Genomic DNA, 19,707 nt, shown 5'->3' on the forward strand with positions numbered 1-19,707 from the left:
ACCTTCCCGTCCCAGCTTTTAGCCTGGGGGTTAAGCACCGAAACAGTTAGGGAGAACAGCTTTGAAAACTATTGTGTTTCTTAAATCCTGAGTGAGGGGCAGGCTCAAGAAAACAAAGGCCCTGCACCCGTGGGGCGTCCTGAGGCCAGAGAGTGGGGCAGACCCTCTCAGGGTCAGGGGGTTCAGAGAGGGGCCCTCGAACTGGAGGTGGCAGCAGGCACCTGGTGGAGGAAGTGGACCCCAAGGGTGCATTGGAGCTGATGTACCAGAGAGAGCCCAGTCTGGGCAGGTAGCACAGCCGGGGCAAAAGCACCAAAGCAGGAACTGAAAGACCAGCGGCTCGGAAGGTTGGGCTTTGTTTCTTCAAAATGGGGTGGCTAGTGGGTATCCTTCTCATCCCACAGGGCAGTTTATTAAAATAGTGATACAGTGGCAGCACTTTGTGGGAAAGAAACAAAGGCTGATACTTTTGGAGCTGGTTAGTTTCTTCCAGTAGCCTCTGGTGCTCTCCAGGATAACCCATTTTCCAATAACCCAGGAGAATCATACTAATCAAACACACTCCGTGGCAAAGCAGCCATAAGCACCCTGGGTGAAGGGCCTCCGGCCCAGAGCCTCCCACTGCCGAGTGCCTTGGCTCCCCGCCGCCTGTCAGCCTTGACAGGAGGGTGCACGCTGGGGCCGGTGAATGCCACCTAGCCTTCGCGGTGACACGCCAACAGTTAGCCAGGTGGATAAAGGAGATTCCCACGCCCACTTACACTCTGCACTTTTATACTGCTCAGAGATATTTTGACCTTCTAGTTTATTATGATTCAAGAAAAAGTCAATATTTCTCAGCTTGCCAAGGCTGGAGGAATTTAAATGAGTTATTGAATCAAGCAGTTAATCTACCGATAACTGACTTTTTCTTTTCAAATCTATAATGATGAAAAACAGACTCAACCACAAACAAGTTTTTTTTTTCCTTAGGCATGTTAATCCCATGGAGTAGGACTTGAGGCTGAAAGTTCAGTCTTGACGGCCCAGGCCATTCTGTCTTGCCAATATTTTGAAGAAGATTTAATTAAAACTTAAAAGCAAAAACTTCTGTGGGCATAAAATCTGCATTCATGTTTTAATTATTTGCGTCTTTATATCCCTTTATAATTCTCAAGTTGCTATCTGTTGCCATTAATGCCACGTGGCAATTATCCAGTTTTCTGGACTCTTCGGAGGAGGGTCACGTTGGTGGTAGATGCTTATTTGGCCCTCCATGTAAGTGTACCTTTTCAGCCATAAGCCACTCTACCAGCTGTCCTGCTGCTTTGGTGTGTGAGCTCTAGACACCGCTGCCTGAGATCACTATGGGCATGTGTTGGGTGCAGGAGACACACAACAACATGGCAAGTGTGAGACCCAAAGGAACACAGCAGCTGCTGTTTCCATGGTCTCAGCCTTCTTGCCCGTGGCTGCAGGCTGCAGGATTGTGCTAGAAAGGACTGAGCAGTAGACAAAGGCCGCTGGTGCCGCCACTGCTGTTGTGTCCTAGAGAACTGTATTCTCCTCAGAGGAATAGGTCAACTTTTGGCCTCCCTGCCTTGGCTGCCCCCCGATCCTGAAACTTAAGAGTACCATTTTCGGGCTTCCCTGGTGGCGCAGTGGTTGAGAGTCCGCCTGCTGATGCAGGGGACACGGGTTCATGCCCTGGTCCAGGAGGATCCCGCGTGCCGTGGAGCGGTTGGGCCCAGGAGCCATGGCCGCTGAGCCTGCGTGTCCGGAACCTGTGCTCCACAACGGGAGAGGCCCCAACAGTGAGAGGGCCACGTACCGCAAAAAAAAAAAAAAAAAAAGAAGAGTACCATTTTCTCCTTACTCCCTAGACCCCACCACGGCTCCCCAGTCCCTAACATATCAGACCAAAACGCCTCTGCTTGGCTGTCTGAGTCTATAAGGCAGAATCACGCCTTGCTACCCTTATCCCCCCACCCCACACCGTCTCCTCCCAGAGACAGGCAAGTGCTCCCTGCACTGTGGTTACGGGAGCCTTGGCTCAAGCCCTCTGTCCCTTGGAAAGCCCTCCTCCGCTCAGTCAGCAGGGTCCATCGGTACCTTGCCAGCTCCGTGTGGCCCTCTCTTTACTCCTCCCTTCCAGGATGGGCAGGGGTTGTGTCTGAGATGTTTGGCGAGAGCCAGCCAAAAAACCTGGGTTCTACACGGCAGGGCACTGCTGGTAGCACCCCCGCCAGAGGGGCAGGGGCTCCATGGGGCGCCCGAGCCCCCAGGCCTGAGCTTCACAGCCTCTGCTCACCACAGCCTGAAAGAGCCACACACCCCTGCGTGCTCACGGCTGACCTTCTGTGTTTGTGTGCCTGGCAGGGCTTTCCGGCCACCGTGGGCTGCCGGCCTCCTGCAGGAAGAAGTTCTGCAGCCACGGGAGCAGGTGCGCGCTCAGCAGGGAGACGGGGGAGCCCGAGTGCCGGTGCCTGGAGGCCTGCAGTCCCAGCTACGTGCCCGTGTGTGGCTCCGACGGGAGGGTTTACGAAAACCACTGTGAGCTCCACCGTGCTGCCTGCCTGCTGGGGAAGAAGATTGTCATCGTCCACAGCAAGGACTGTTTCCTTAAAGGTAGGAAGACGGCTCCCTGCTTCTATGCTCGTAGGTTGTGCCATGGATTTGCTAATGCCTTTCTGACAAATGACCTGGGTGCTGCGTCTTACAGGTTAAATGTGTTTTTAAAAAAAGAGAAAGAGGAAAGAGTCTTAACAACATAGCAGCAGCAGCATTTCAGAGATGCGTGTTCATTTGTGTCCACCTCCAGAGGCCCCTGCCCTTAGAGGAAGGCCCTGGGAGATCAGAAGCCAGGGAGGCCCATTAAGCCCTGGGCTGGTGCAGAGCATGTGTCCAGTAGGAACCAGGCTGAAAGGCACCGCCCAGGTCTCTTGCACAGGGTAGGCACTGCCCAGGTCTCTTGCGTAGGGTGGGCCCTGCCAGGTGGCGGCAGAGAGCACGTTGGCCCCTCCGGACAGTGTCTCGTGAATCAGGAGACCATGCTGTGTGTAGAATGTGGCCGGATGGACCCCGCAGTCCAGTGGTTCCCAGTATGGTGGGCACTCCAGCTCTGGCCTAGAGCGGTCACCTGGCCTGTCCAGAACACCTCTGAGTAAGATGAGGAAGGCCCTGCAAGGACTTCAGAAGGTGTCCGTGGAGTTGGGGCCAAAGGGTTCATGCCCTCTGCTGGGCTTGAGGGAGAGGGGCGGTGCCAGCTCCCAGTGGATGGTAAGAGCCTCAAGGGCAGAGCCCGTGGCTCTCGGGGCACGAATATAGCCTCAGCACGTGGCTCAGGGCCTTGCACCAAGACGTCAACAACTCACAGATGCTCAAGAGTATGAGAGCTAGACCGCAAATTCCCATGTTCATGTGGCCCCAATGAATGGTGCATGCCACAGCCTGTAGAAATATTGGTGATGCTGAACCCAAATGGCCACACATGAATAAATCAGACGATGTGAGACGGGAGAAGCAGCACTTGGGCAGGTGGGAACAGGCCCACTGGCCCGAGCCGGGGGACGCTGGAGGTGGGGAGCCCACGTGGGGCTGCATGAGGTCCGAGACGTGCTGTGGGGCAGGGCCGGGAGGGGAGGAGAAAGCCTGGATGGAGCTCCGCTGCAGAGTGCTGGTGACACTGACAGAAAAGGGCTTCTGTGTGGTCACAGCTGGGAGCCTGGGTGCCCAGAGGGAAGGGCAGAGCTGTGGTCTCACTTGCACAGGCTCCAGGAACATGTGGCAGGAGGATTCACAGTGGAGGAGTCCAGGTCTGTGGGCCTTCTGCACCCTGAGAAAGGGCAGCTTTCCCACCTCGTCCACGGGCCCTGGCAGTGGGGTCCTGGAGGAGGCGGGTCTCCGGAAAGTTGAGTTTATCTTGTGATGGGAAGTCTTGGACCCTTTCATGGCCATGCTTATGACACGAATGCTGACGTGCTTTAGAAATCATGAGGCCCAATGTGGAATCAAGACAAAATGAGCCCAGGAAACATGTCCGAGGCCTGGAAGCCCTTCCCAGCCCAGGCCTGCCGATGCCTCAGCAGCCGTGAGCACTAAAACGCTTGACCACTCGCTCCATCCAGCCTTATTGGCCATGTTGAATTTTATAGACTGATGTTCTATTCTCCGGTTTCCAGTATCCCCCAACTTGCATCTTTCTAAAGGTTTTTATTTCTGCATCAGAGTGTGCACAGCCTCCCTCACCATCGGTTATTCAAACAGCATTTCTTATGTCACGTGAGGGAAAATCACCCACCACAAAACCTGCCACGGTGAGGGATGCTGAGGGAGAGCTGGAGAGCGTGCGGGAGGGGCAGGCAGATTAGGTCTTGCCTCTGCTTCGTGCTGATTGAATTTATTCACCAAATCCTTCTGATTCGTTGGGTTTTTCACCGATTTTGTGAATTCCCACCCACTTGAGTGGCAGACAGAGCCGCTCTGCAAAAGATCCCTTTTCGGTGGAAAGGGGTACCTACAAAGTCCCAGAGGGACCTGGGGTTGCAGCCCAGTTCTGTGACCTTGGGTGCATGACTCCGCCTCTCTGGGCCTTTTCCTCAGCTGTAAAAAGGGGCTATTGGCAGTTCCCACCTGCTCCGTGGAGAAAAGTAAAGGAGATGCAGCACAGAGACCACTTAGCGTGGGCCGGGTGTGTTACACGTGTCGGGTATTAATGACACCTGTTGTCATCATTTATCTAATTCAGTGTGGCCTCAGGCCTGGAGCAGAGAGGTGCACAAGCTGTGAGGGGAATGCAGAGGCAGGAACAAGGGCTCTGACCAGCAGGTCTTTGGCCCGGATGGCTTGCTGGTAGATGGAGAGTGGAAGAGGAACGTGCTGAGAGTCAGGCCCTCGGGCTATCCTGGAGATGCCCACCTGGGGCTAGGGCTCCCCCGTCTGCAGCCCTGGCCCCATGGGTCTGGACCCCATGGAGAAGCCTTCACTGCCTCTGGTTCAGCATCAGCTCCAGTTCCTAGGCAGGAGGCCAGCCAGCCTCTCCTTCTCTAGCGTTTCCATAGGGAATGCCCAGCAAGCAGTAGAGATCTGTTCACTGGTCCCAGGGCCTTGGAGGGCACGGAGGCAGCCAGGCCTAGGAGGGTGCTTTGGGAGCGCACTTCTTCACCTTCGCCAGAACCATGGCTCCAACGGGGAGCGGGGCGAAATGGATTGACAGAGGGCTGGGGGGCAGGCAGGATGAGATTCTTGGGAAAACGCCTGGTGGGTATAAAGGACAGCTTCCTTCAGTCCTCACCCCAAGATGGCAGCAGAGTATTTAATGCCATCTTGAGCTCCATTGATGATCCCGAATTTCCAGGGAGTTGTTGATCCAGGAAACTTAAAAACACCTTTTACCCATGCAAACAAAAATTCTAAAATCATGATGTTTCACTGTCCTTTCCTTCCAGCTTTACAAAGAGAAGTTATGACTTTACTCTCTGGGGCTTTCTCTGCCCCCAGAAGTCACTATATTAGGACCGTCCTTATGGAGTTGGAGCACGCAGAGCAAGGGGGATGGGGACGTGGTGGTGGGTTCCTAGGCGAGGCCGCCGCAGTTCAGAGCACTCGCTCTGCCACCAGAGCCCCTGAGCCCTCACTGGGGTGCGGAGGGTGTTCTCAGGGGTACCGCCTGGGGACATGACACTAACCCCTCTGCCAGGGAGGAGACGCAGCATTCGAAGCCCATGTACAAGAAAACTTGTGGTATCACATTCCCGTTGCCATGGCAATGGGATACTGTGTGAATACAGAATGAAATACAACATCATTTAGGGATCATTAGCTGGTGAGAAAATCAAAACTGAACTCAGCAGCCTTGCTTCAGCGGGTGTTGGCAGCATCCATACCAGCAGTCCTGACGTCCCAAGCAGGGTCTCACTCGCTGAAAGTCAGGGGGACAAGGGAGGTGGGATACTGTCTCTCCTTCTCCTTGGGGCAAAATTAGAGCCACATTTGTCCTCGGTACCAAATATCACCAGTGAACACCAAGATAGTAGGTGGATTTCTCTGTACCTTTAACTTCTTCTAGAGTTTGTGTCTTAAAAGTTATCTTGTGACATGGCATTCCTATTTGTATACTTTTAAAATGATTTTTCTGACTCAGTTCTGAATTCACGCTTTATCTCCTACACTGTTGGAGAAGACAGGCTTGCCACTCAGCTATCACTCACCACTCCTGGCTTGTATTATCCCAGATGATCGTGTCATAGTTGGGCAGTTTTCCCAACAAACCATGAAATTATGGAAGAAAGAAGCCTGTTAGGGTTTCAGTTCTAAACAGACCATTAAGCTTCCTTATCCTGCATGGAATTTGTAGGTACGCTTTGGTGCTTCTGAGGGGAGTTCCCAGGCTTATGAAATCAGAGAAAATAGTTGCCGCTTTTTATTTTAAAAATTAAACATGCTATAGGCTCACTAATAAACCTTTTCTTCTTAAGTGTTACTAAACACAGGAATAAAAACCCAAACATCTGTTACAAGTTAGCAGAGCAGATAGATCTTGCTGCCAAAGACTTCTTTTGGGTATTTAGTTGTTGTTGTTACTTCACATCTTACTGCTTTAGAAACATAAATTGAGTCCCATGCCTCCAGGGCATTCCCACACTTCGACAAGTCTCCTCTGCCCTGCCAGGGAGAGCTACTCACATTCCCAGCTGTATCGGCCCAGCCCCAGAGAGACTCAGCGTCCCACGGTGTGGGAGCAGCGGGCGCAGGGCCGTGTTGGTGGTAGCAGGCATCCTAGGGGATTTGGCTTCACGCTGCTGGAGCGGTCCCTATAGCAGGGAGGTGCTGGGGCCTGCGGAGAGGCCCATGCTGAGGGAGCAGGTGGCACAGGACCAAAGGCACCGGCTTTAGGTCAGCCGTGGGGCCGTTCCACACCGCCTTGGAGAAGACACATAAGCTCTGTCTTACTTACTGCGTCTGTAAGATGGGAATGATGCTAGCGCCCACCTCATGGTGTCGTGAGCGTAAAATGAGCAGTGCCAGTCACATCATGAGCGCCCTTCTCTAAGCAGTATCACAGCACTCCAGAGGACGGTGTTGTCATTGCAGACATCAGGGCACAGTCGAGAGGCAGACGCAGGAGGCTGTAAGAACCCTGCCCGCATGTGACCACGCTGGATATGGGCTTAGAGGTCAGGCGTGTGGATGTTCTGTGAACAAGGGGAGAGAAGAACATTTGTCCTCCACGTGTATTTAACGAATGACTGGAATTTGACCTCCAAATGATCAAACTTCTATCAGCTTCTCCAACTACCTTGGTTTTTTTTTTTTTTTTAATTAGAGTAAAACCGTTTTACAATGTTGTGTTAGTTTCTGCTGTACAATGAAGTAAACCAGCTATATGCACACCTACATCCCCTCCCTCTTCGACCTCCCTCGCCCACTTTACCCCCCATCTAGGTCATCCCAGAGCTCCGAGCTGAGCTCCCTGAGCTATACAGCAGGTTCTCAGTAGCTTTCTATTTTACACATGGTAGTGTATTTATGTCAAACCTAATCTCCCAGTTCATCCCGCCCTCCCCTCCCCTTCCCCACCCACCCCGTGTCCACATACCTGTTCTCTACACCTGCATCTCTATTCCTGCCCTATAAGTCGGCCTTGCTTTTTGAAAAGAGATGCAGTGAGTCATCCAAGTTCACCCCGTGAGCTAGTAGAGATGGAAGAGAAGAACCAAGAGCTCTTGATTCCAGGTCTACAGGAAGTTTCTGGAATGCCTGAAAGGCCCTCAGGAACTGTCAGTTGAGCCTGAGGGAGGGATTGGTCCACCAGAGGATGAGAAGGGGAATGTCTGGGGAGGGAGCTGGAGAAGAGACATTTGAGGTGAATCTTGAAAGGTGAGTGAGGGCATCCTAGGGTGCAGACGGGACAGAGCAGGTGATTCAGATGCAGGTCCTGGGTGCGGGGGGCGGGGGGGTGGGGGATGGTGACGGAGACTACAAGTGAATGCAGACAAGTGGGTACGAGTGAGGCCTGTGTGCCAACCTAGGTAATTTGAACTCAAGCTGACTGAGTATCAGATAAGATAGTCCAGCTTTCCCGTTTCCCAGATGGGAACCCACAGGCCCGGAGAGGACGAGCACCTGCCCCAAGTTCCACAGGCTCTGTCGCTACAGCCCACCCTTCATAATCACCCCCAGCTTCAGGGCTCTTTTTAATTCGGTCCCAGCAAGGCATGTTCACAGCAGATGCGACTGCTTTATCCTTTTCCCCCAGGAGAATTTGTGGAGGGAGGACTCAGGAGCCATGGTAGTGGGAAAGGCCTCTGCTGCTGGGCCGGGCCTCCCTGCTATGCAGGTCAGCAAGAGGCCCATCTGGGAGCTTCTCCAGGAGAGCTGGCTCAGTCACCCCGAACCCACAGGGCCTCTGCACACCAGAGCGCCAGACCACTTCCTCTCCCCTAAGGAAGGAGTGGGAAACTCAGCATCTCCCAGAGCTGCCAGAGGAGGCTGGAGACGAAGCCTCAGAGCCTCTGGGGCATGCCCACTGTTAGCTTGCTCTGGCCTCTGGGCATTGGCCTCTACTTTCTCTCCAGCCCCCTACCTGTTTCCAGTTTCTTCCAATTGTCCTTCAACTCCTGGTCCCACCTGCATTCTGTCCAAAGGCCGCTGCTGCTTCCCCAGCCCTTGCAAAGGAATCTCTCTGTACCCTTCCTGTCCTTCACTTTGAGCTCCACACAGGGGGATGTGGCCATTTGCCACCAAGCTGTCTCTCTTCAGAGATATTGGGTTTTTTTTTAAATTTTATTGAAGTTTAGTTGATTTACAATGTTATGTGCACAGCAAAGTGACTCAGGTATACATCTGTATATTCTTTTTCATATTCTTTTCCATTATGGTTTATCAGAGGATATTTAATATAGCTCCCTGTGCTGTACAGTAGAACCTTGTTGTTCATCCATCATGTATATACTAGTTTGCATCTGCTAATCCCAAACTCCCAGTCCTTCCCTCCCCTACCCCCACGCCCCCTTGGCAACCACAAGTCTGTTCTCTATATTTGTGGATCTGTTTCTGTTTCATAGATACTCATTTGTGCAGTATTTTAGATTCCACATATAAGTGAGATATGGTATTTGTCTTTCTCTTTCTGACTTACTTCACTTAGTATGATGATCTCTAGTTGCATCCATGTTGCTGCAAATGGCATTATTTCATTCCTTTTTATGGCTGAGTAGTATTCCATTGTATATATGTACCACATCTTCTTTATACATTCACCTGTCAATGGACATTTAGGTTGTTTCCATGTCTTGGCTATTGTAAATAGTGCTGCTATGAATACAGGGGTGCATGTATCTTTTTGAATTATAGTTTTGCCTGGATACATGCCCAGGAATGGGATTGCTGGATCATATGACAATTCTATTTTCAGTTTTTGAGGAACCTCCATACTGTTCTCCATAGTGGCTACACCAATTTACATTCCCACCAACAGTGCAGGAGGGTTCCCTTTTCTCCACACCCTCTCCAGCATTTGTTATTTGTAGGCTTTTTAATGACGGCCATTCTGACTTGTGTGAGGTGGTACCTCACTGTAGTTTTGATTTGCATTTCTCTAATAGTTAGAGATGATGAGCATCTTTTCATGTGCCTATTGAATGTCTATATGTCTTTTTTGGAGAAATGACTATTTAGGTCTTCTGCCCATTTTTCAATTGGGTTGTTTGTTTTTTCGTTATTGAATTGTAGGAGCTGTTTGTATACTTTGGAAATTAAACCCTTGTCGATCGCATCATTTGCAAATATTTCCTCCCAGTCCATAGGTTGTCTTTTCATTTTGTTTATGTTTTCCTTTGCTGTGCAAAAGCTTATAAGTTTGATTAGGTCCCATTTGTTTATTTTTGGTTTTATTTATGTTGCCTTGGGAGACTGACCAAAGAAAACATTGATGCAGTTTATGTCAGAGAATGTTTTGCCTGTGTTCTCTTCTAGGAGCTTTATGGTGTCATGTCTTATATTTCAGTCTTTAAGCCATTTTGAGTTTATTTTTATATATGATGTGAGGGTGTGTTCTAGCTTCATTGATTTACATGCAGCTGTCCAGCCTTCCCAACACCACTTGCCGAAGAGATAGACATTTTTGAATGTCCACTGGGTGCCAAGGCTGTGCAGGACCTGAGGGTACCAGTATGATCAGGATGCCAGGCCTGATATCATGGAATTAACAGCCAAAAGAAGGTTGGGGTCTAGTCCCCAGTACCCCCACTGTCTGGGCCACTGTGTGGGGCTGCTGTAGCCAGAGACACCCCAAGATCTCGAGGACCAACGGGAGTCTTCACGGACCGTCTCCTTCTTGCAGCCTCCTCCATAGGTTCTGCCAGCATCAGTCCATCACCAAAAGCCTTCCAGCACAGTGGCCCTCGGGTCGCAGTCATCCCATTTATAGTATCTGCTTCCAGGATCAAGAAACATGACTTAAACATGTGTCCCCTCTGGGTATTTCCTCTAGGTTTTATGCAACACAGTGTCCTGACGTGAGCACCCTGCAAGTACACAAGAGTGCTGTCAGTTCAGCATGTGTGGTGTGCTTCACAGAACCACCACACTCTAAATACATTCCAGTAATTAAAAATTGCTAATAAGTTACTGAGCTGAGAAAGTCTCCCACTGCACTGATTTCAGTTATGGAAACAGGTTGCAGTCTCCGAGGCCCCCCACAATGTTCCCTGTTGTTTCCCAACGTGCACTCCCTCTTATTCCAGCCCCTCCTTCTCTATGTCCACTGACAGGCTCACACTCTTTCACCCTACAGCCTAAAGAGCTGGCTTCGTCCCAGCATCCCTCAAGGTACCATTTCACCTCTCCCCTCCTTCTCTCCCAGGCACCTGAAGCCTTGTCTGCGCTGGCTGCCTCCACTTTCCCAGCTCCCTGGCGCTCTGCCCACCAAGGCCTGCGCCTGGCTCTTGTCCCCATTAAGAACACCGTATCCTTGTAAATGCCAGGTCCAGGTGGCACTTTCCAGGCTGGTCTTACTACATCCCTCCTACATGGGTATCCATCAGTCTTCCTGGTCCAGCCCCTGTCCCTCTGACTCTTCACAGGCCCCCTAGTTGTTCTCCCAGCTCCTGGTCAGATATTTCTTCAAACCCACCTTCCATGTGGCTTTAAGAGTGAACCCTCCAAGAGGTTTGTAACTCTGACCACGTGCTCTCCTGCTTGAACCCTTTCATCCATTCATCCAAAGAACATACACTTCCTATGAGTTGGGTCTACTCTGGGCACTGGGGATACAGCAGTGCACAAACAGACAGGGTTCCTGCCCTCGTGGAGCATACAGACTTATGGGGGAGACAGTAAACAGGAGATGAGGTGTCTTAGGTGGTGACAAGTGCCAGAGAAGAGGAAGACAGGGAAAGAAGTTAGTGAGAACATCTAACATGAGAAGTGACTTTTGAGCAAAGGCCTGAAGGAGGCTGGGAGGTCAGGGAGGGAGGCATTTGAATATCCGGGGCACGAGCATCCCAGCGGAATAAATAGCGGATGCAAAGACCCTGGTGTGAGAGGTCTCCTGGTACTTTTGGGGATCAAAAAGGGGACTGGGGTTGTTGGAGCAGAGTGCAGAAGGGGAGAGACATCCAAGAGGTGTAGGGACAGATCTTCCAGGTAGGGCCTTGTCCACACTGAAAGCCCAAACTCTTAGCCACTGTGCTATGTTTTCTTTCTAATTTCTACCACCCTCACCCAGGGGTGGCCTTGAAGGGACCTCCTTCTTCATCACCACCCCAGAAAGCTTGAGGGGTGTGCTGTGGGCTGGAAAAGACGACCTGTCCAGGAGCTCATCACCAAGGATTTCTAGGTTCACGCTTTAACCGACATAAACCTATAGGGCCCAGGGGATTTCCGGCACAAGCCCCAAGGTGCCATCAGAACTTCTAGCAGGAGCAGCATCCTCCCTCTGTTACAACTTCTTGTTAGCTTGCGTGTCCTCCCACTGTCTTGGACGTCCTTATGAGTGGGGAGATGCGATTTGTCTTTCTATTCTTTGCTTGTTGGAGGTGTTCCGTTCGTTTCTTAGAGGAACGCACAAATTGATGATTATGTGTTTTAGGGCCCACACAGTCCCACAGAGGGCCCCACGTGAGAGGATGGGAAGCCCTAGCTGGAGGCCCACCACGCAACACGAATCACAGGGTCCCGGCAAAGGAGGTGATAGATTCATAAGTAGGACCCTGCTCAAAGGGGCAGTGGGGGGAGCACGAGGAAGGAGGGAAGGAGAAGGAGGTGGGGTGAGGGGGTGACGTGGAGCCTTCTGCCCCCCGTGGAGAGGAGGGAGGCCCTTGGTTCAGCCTGCTTCGCGCCATGTAATGGAACTCAGGCCAAAACCTGGGAGGCTTTGAATGACGATCAGGAGTCAAATGTTTAATTACTAGGGCGAGAAGTTGATTTGGGACTTCTTTAAGGTTCTCCCCTATTGCACCTTCAATTAAGATCAAGGCCCCCGTGGAGCAGCCGCGAAATGTCACCACATACTGAATCTCTGTGCTCAAGCCGTTTATTTAATTATCTGGGTGACAAACTCAGCAGCTGTCAGGCCAACCACAACTCAAACATGTTGACTCTGGGTCCCTGCCTGAAAGTGTTCCCTGCTTACTGACAGGCTGACGGCAAGGCCTTTCTCTCTCTTCTGTACACAGGGAGTCCCTTTCAGGTTCTTCTGTTCCCTGATGACATAAGGTGTCAAAGGGGCCAGTGGCTGGGGAGACAGCGGGTACGTGAGTCCAGCGAGGCCTGCAGGTCCGCCTGCAGTTCTTGGTTCTCAACCCCCTGACTCACCTGCAGCCCCTGCGGCTGGCGTGGGTGCCCAGACTCCCTGCCTGCTTTTCTGGACAGGGAAGCAATGTACCAGTTTGGGCCATCTTTTTTCTCCAAAGAGCGGGAGATGCACTTATCACTGTGCCAAATTAACTGAAATAAAGTAGGGAAGTTTGGGGGTGGAGCAGATGCACAGAGTGACCCAGGGAGAGGTAGGTGATGGCTAATCTCCCCCAGCAGAGCAGCCTCATCAAATGCATGAATAAGGAGATCCAACTCCCAGCCTGTGGAGGTGAGTCCCCACCTGGGACAGCCAAGGGGCAGAGCTACAGAAAGCTGGGGCCCAGCCCCCTGCAGCATCCTGGGGCTCAGGAACCGCCCGTTTCCCTATTGTGGGTGGACTTGTGCCTGGCCCAGAACATGGGGTGTCTTGAAGCTAATGAGAGCAGAGCTTCACAGTGACTCCCAGACTTGGGCACCCGGTCCCTGCAAGCCCTGCCCTCTGCCTTGATTCTTCCTGTGCTCACTTCTGCTTTGATGTGTTCCAATCCCTCATTAATGAAGGCAAGCAGAGTGAAACTACTTTCAGAAAGCTCCCCTAAATGAAAGTAGTAGCATCACTCTGCTTGCAGGTAATTAAAATCGCCAGATGCAGGGGACTCTGTCCACTTGTTATAAGCAGGGTGTGTGTGCTGTGGGTTTCTCTCTGCAGCTGGAGGAAAGAGCTCATCCAGTGACCTGGCAGACATGTCTGTTTACTTGTCTTCCTTAGGGAATTGTGTTCCACTGTCTGTCCCTTAGTCCTCTCCTGCCCACTTTGGTCAGCTGAGGTGTGGCCCACAGGCCTGTCTCCGGTGGACCAGCAAATGCCTCTGTGAGCCCCACATGCCCCTTTCATTCTGCCTGGCTGAGTTCTCTGATCCTCTGCCCATACCTCTCTCTCTCTCCCTGTCTCTTGTGTGTGTAGCTCACTTAATCATTCCTGTTTCCATTAAAATGTAGCAAGTTCAAGGTCTTTTTTATGGGCTTTGCAGAGACCTTCGCTTCACCCAGTCAGGTGGAGCTTGTGCACGCCCAGCTCTGCATGGGCCCTCGTAGCTGAGGTTGTGAATTTCTCCCCCACCTGAGCCTGTCCAGCAATTTCAGGAACCCAAGGGATGTTGGGTCTGATAGCAGAAGTTTTCCTGGTAGGGGGTAATGGGCAGGTAAAAGGGACTGAGGATGAGCTCTTTGCCCAGCTGCAGAAGGAAGAAAACCCCAGAGTGAGGAAGGCGTTTCGAAGTGGGACACCCAGGGACACCAGGATAGCAGTGGAGGTGGTGGCAGGAAGGGTCAGTGAGGCCTCATCCCAATTACTTAGAGAGTGAGCTTGTGAGTTCTCCTTTCCCCCCCGCCCATGAACAAAACCAGATTTTCAAGGGTCCTCTCAACTATGTGGCCACAAGTGTTGGTTACAGGGAAGTTACAACCCTTCAGTGGTATTTAGTGGCAGTGACATGCAAGTAGCCGTAATTCCACAGTCTGGACCACCTCGCCAGGGCCGGGATGCGAGTCAAGGGCAGTGAAGCCTGCACAGACCTGTTTGAACGTGAAAGAGAGGTTGGCATATTCACACACACTCTGTTTTACACCCGCGTCTGTCTCCACGTGGATGTGTGCCATGACCAGTGAGGTGAGCGTGCTGCACAGAAAGGAAGTCCCGCTCCCTGCCACGGAGCCACCGCGGGCTCTGCTCAACGGGAGAAGGGGACGCTCGTATCTCCCGTGCCTCCCTGCATCTCCCCTTCACCTGTGTGCCTGCTCACCCCCACCACACCCCACCCCTGCCAAACTATAGCAGAGTGAAGGTCTTGTTTACATGCCAGGCTGCTCTCAGGAAACACTCTACTCACAGGTTTGTTTTTCTTTAATTGAAGTATAGTTGATTTACGATGTTGTGTTAGTTTCAGGTGTACAGCAAAGTGATTCAGATATATATATAAGTATGTGTGTGTGTTCTGTTTTAAATTCTTTTCCATTATAGGTTATTACAAGATACTGAATATAGTTCCCTGTGCTATACAGTAAATCATTGTTGTTTATCTGTTTTATATATGGAAGTGTGCATCTATTAATCCCATACTCCCAGTATATTCCTCCCCCCTCTCCACTTTGGTTAACCATAAATTTGTTTTCGGTGTCTGTCTGCTCATGGTTTTAAAGGAACACACTTTGCATTTTAAACTGTTTTGTGGCTCTCAGGGCAAACAGTTGTGGGTATCAGGAAGACCTAATGAGAATGGGCATCTGTAGAGAAAGAAGGCAGAGTCCGCTGCTGGGAAATGTGGTTTCTCTCCCTTGAGAAACGCCGACAGGAGCCCATGTACTCATTTAGAGAAACAGTTGGTGGGAAACAAGATGCACCCTTGAATGTGCCTGTCTAGAAGGCTGGGGAAGAAGTAACTCGAAGTGAAGGCTCCGCCGGCCTTCCTTTGGGTGCAGCTCCACAGGGACTCAGTTGGCTGCGATTACAATCATGAAAATTTTCAGCAAATTATTGTGATTTCACGCTTCTCACCCTTTTGAAGAGATCAGAGATTTGGCTGGGAATGCAAGGCAGGGTAATGGCTAATGCAAGAAGCTCATGCAGTGTGCCGGGCCCAAGGCTGGGTACTTTATTCCCTCTTTCTCATCAACCCCACACGGCCCTCCCGGATACGGACTATTAGTATTCCTACTAGGCAGATGAGGAAACCGAGGCTCAGAGAGGTTTAGTGACTTGCCCAAGACCACCCAGCCGGTGAGGGGGAGAGCTGCACTTCAGAGTCACGTCTCTCTGTCTTTTTGATTTTAAATGTTACATGTTGTCCTAGCGCCTACTGCTGTACTGCATCTCTTATACCTATAGTGATTTTTACAATTAACGAAAGGAAATAAGCTCTGGAAATCATTGGACTTTGAAAGCACATAGTGACTGTTGCTCACCATTGTAGCAGATGGTGCCTGTGTCCATGTTCTGTTCTGAAGGAGGGATTTTTCACACATGCAGCTGACGGGCACCTTGCTGTTAGCCACTCTTGTCTCAACAAAGAAATGGTGATTTTTTTTTTTAAACATTTCTTCCTTTGTAGTCTTTGCTCCTTCTCCTATGCCTTCTGCATATGTGCTGATTTTTATAAATAAAAAAGGACAGAGACTTTGCCATGAGCCCCACCCAGTCTAACCGTGGGTCAGGATGAGCTGGGAACCGTGTGTGTTCTCCTCAGAGGTGCCGGTGGACAGAGTGGGCTTGGGGCCAAGCCGCCGACCAGGCCTGCTGACTTGGCCTCCCACGGCGGCCCCAGGCGGGGTCCTGGGAGGACCAGGAACCTGTGGGATGGCCCGAGATGGTGTCCATGGAGAAGGGGATGGGAGCGGGTGTGATCAGGAAAAGCACAGCATCACGCAGGATTTACAAGCAGCAACGAGGTGTGCCCTGACTGCATTCCACCTGTTCGCTCGCGTTCCTGGGGCAAGTAAAGCAGTGGGCCTGTTTTCAACATTACATGGACCAAGGTTCACTCGTAGGCTTCAGGATTGTTTTAAAAAAATCTGTGGTTCTTATATCTGGCCATTCATGACTTGGCAGGTCTCAACAACTCAGCGTTTCATTTATTTCACAAGCACTGTGTGCCTGGCCCAGTTTAGGGGCTGGGGACTCAAGAGGAGTGTGAAGTGGCCCCTGCCTGTGGGGAGCTCCTAGTGGAGATGCATGTAAACCAGGGCGGGGAGCACTGCGGTAGAGCACCTCCAGTCTCTTATGGAAGGAACCGGGAGGCCTCCTGGAGGAGGTGCCACCTGGGCTGAGTACTGAACGATGGGTAGAAATGGGCTAGTCAAAGAGGAAGGGAAAGGGCCTTTTGGGCCAAGGGTTGGGGTGTGAAGCCAGTACGGGGAGCCACAAGCCACCTGCTGTTTCTCCAAATATGAAGTTCAAGGTGGGAGAAAGCGGCGAGAGCTGAATCTGGGGAGGGGCTTTGGCCAGTTCTGGGCTAGACCTTGAACTTCAGGTTAAGGGGATGGGGGCTTTCTTTTGCGGGCAGGATTTGGGGGTTTGAAACAGTCTGGCTGGTGTTTAGAAAGATCGCCCAGCAGTGCCATGGGGAGCAGCTTGGGGCAGAGCCCAGCGAGGAGGCAGAGAGATGTGGGAGCCTGAATGAAGGGAGTGGACAGACTGGGGAACTCTTCAAGAAAAATCAGTCTGGCGGGACCAGGGACTGGTTGAACACCCTGGGAGAAGGAGGTGGGAGCGACATCGAGGCTCGTGGCCTGGATGGAGCGCGTGCCTTTTCCACCGAGATGGGGACGCAGGAGCGGAAGCTTTGTGAGTGGTAGACTCGTCCCGTCTGCTGTGGACGTGGGGAGTCTAAGGCCCTGCAGGAAGGCTGGGGGAAGAGGGACTCCGTTTCTATAAAAGCCTGCCCTCCAGACTTCAGCCATTCCTGCCTAAAGAGGCTTTCAAACGTTTTGGGGATGGCAGAGTCAGCCCTGCCTCCTACCCTTACTGCATTAGTCAGGGCTATCCAGAGACACAGAACCAGTAGGATGTGTTTAGACAGAGAAAGAGATTTTTTTATCTGGAATTAGCTCACGTGATTATGGAGGCTGAGAAGTCCCAAATCTGCGGGATGGGCCAGCAGGCTGGAGACCCAGAAGGAGCCAGTGTTCCATTGCAAATCTGAAGGTCGTCTGCTGGAGAATTCTGTCTTACTTGAGGGAGAGTTGGTCTTTTTGTTCTATTCAGGCCTTCAGCTGATTGGATGAAGCCCACCCCCGTTGTGGAAGGCCATCTGCTTTGCTCAAAGTTCACTGGTTTAAATTTTAATCACATCCAGAACACCCTTACAGAAATACCCAGAATAATGTTTGCTCACCTATCAGGGTGCTGTTGACACATAAAACTAAGCACTATCTCCTCACCTCAGGGTTGTTCTAACTGCCTTCATCAGACCTTAGCCAGTCCTCATCTAACTGTAAGTATCGGCCATCGCTGGGTAGGTCTGAGTGAGGTTCTTCGATCCATCTGGACCAGGCCCTGAACAGCCGTGCGGACATGCTGGCCCTTTGTCAGGGGCGCACCCCATTAACACTCCATCTAGAGAGCAGGAACTGAGTCAGGAAGGAGGCACTGCTTACACATCCAGTGAGAGGTGTGCTTCCCCCACCCTGGGGCTCAGTCCCTGACCCTGGGCTGCAGATGGAGTGTTGACTCTCGGGGTCATTGCACCTGCTTCCCCTGAATTGCAACCCAGCCCTCACCCCCACCCAGCACCCAGGAGATCCACAGAAGGGGGGGGAGTGGCACTCACCCCAGAAGGCCCCACCATCCTGCATCCACCAACCTTAGAGGTGCTTTCTGCCAATGGCTGTTTTCCTAGTAAAGTTCTTCTCTCCCACAAGCTTAATAGTTTAAACAATAACTGTCTGAAATTATACGTAAACACTCAAATGATATAAGATGCAAATTTGAGAGGAGAAAAATCAAAGGGGAACAAAGGCATCAAATTTCTCCAAACACAAGGAAGATGTACACGTGGCAGGAGATGGTGGCAGGACAGAAAGGCTGCTGATTAAATCCTAATGTGGCTCCGTTCCAAGGATACCTTTGTCTGCAACCGCACACCTCAGCCGGCAAGCTGCCAGGTTCAGAGAAACAGAAATCAAAGTATTTAATCAGCTGCCTTGGTTGATGGGAGCGTTGCAGGGAGAACAGGGAGCTGCAGTACCTCCTGGATATGAAGGCGGCAGCAGGAGACCCGCCTCTTAATAAGGCAGTGACCAATTAACAGAGCAAATGTTTGAGGTGTCCCCGCCGAGTGATGGGATGCCTTTTCTTCTCCCAGAGTCCCCTGGGGGCCAGGCAGTCAGACAGGCAGGTACATGACTTGAGTTAATTGGAGAAAAACTCCTTCCAGGGAAGTGAGCACTGGCTTATCATTTACTGGGACCGAAGTTTGTTTTTGACAAGTATCTTTGCCTGACCTGGAACAAGACATGTCCTTCAGATAGGCTCCCCATCCCCACCACCCACCACCATGGAGACTGTGTAGCTGGGTTTCTCACCAGGGGATCACAGAGCCAGGGGCAAGGCTACGAATCTGGGAAGCCAGGAGAATTTTGCAGTAGAGGTGCCCAGTGCACCTGGTCCGTGGTCCGTGAGAGGGTAGCTCTCCTCCCCTGTCCAGGCCGAGTCTGGAGAGCCCCTGCCAGGACCCCGCTGGGGTCTGGGATCCCGGGATGACCAGGAAGGGGTGCAGGATGTGGGCCACTGGAGAGGCTGGGACGCAGGACGTTGGAAGCTCAGGGGAGGGCAAAGTCAGGGTGGGCTAGGCATGCTCTGACGGGGAGGAGGTGTTCATGCCGAGGGAGAGGCTGACTTCCGAATGCGCCGAGTAGATTTCAGTAACGGCCCCGTGGGGACACGGGCCCCCGCCAGCTGAAGTTGGAGGCCATTTAAGGGGGGGGGATGGAGCTGACTGCACATCCACCAGGCAGGCGCGGTCCCCGCTTCTCTCTCTCCTCCCCCCTGCCCCCTCCCCCATCTTCTCACCTCCCCCTTTCTGCTTTCCCTCTCCGCCCCTCTCCCCAGGAAATCTGGCTTGAGTGTGCCCACACATACCTAAAACAAGCGGCTGGAAAATTACCTGTTTCTCAGTGAACTGGGTGGCACAAGTAGTTTTAATGACTTAAGCAGTTTCACTGGCGTTTGGACACAGTTGAAATACGGAATTGTCCACCCTCCCCTGGGCGTCATCCCCCAGCGTTGGGCAGGGGATGGAACCCCTTCCCTCTGACTCTCCTGGTGTGTGAATGGCGGTGACTCCACATGAGCCAGCAAGGTTGTCTTTTGTTAGAGGAATCCTTCTCTCCAGCTTTTCCATCGCAGTCTAGATTATAAATAAGTGACTAACTCAA

General features: G+C 51.8%; 1 protein-coding gene across 2 annotated transcripts in view; it reads left to right on the forward strand.

The window, feature by feature from the left end:
• FSTL4 (follistatin like 4) overlaps positions 1-19,707 on the forward strand; it is a 440,321-nt gene that overhangs the window by 195,035 nt on the left and 225,579 nt on the right. For both annotated transcript variants that reach the window (XM_082835740.1, XM_082835739.1), the window contains exon 4: positions 2,359-2,607. In XM_082835740.1, coding sequence (XP_082691866.1) covers positions 2,359-2,607 — 249 coding nt within the window. The remainder of the gene's footprint in view (positions 1-2,358; positions 2,608-19,707) is intronic.

The sequence above is a fragment of the Leucopleurus acutus genome (genome assembly GCF_964270905.1).
Source record: "Leucopleurus acutus genome assembly, chromosome: 3".
Classification (NCBI taxonomy): domain Eukaryota; kingdom Metazoa; phylum Chordata; class Mammalia; order Artiodactyla; family Delphinidae; genus Leucopleurus; species Leucopleurus acutus.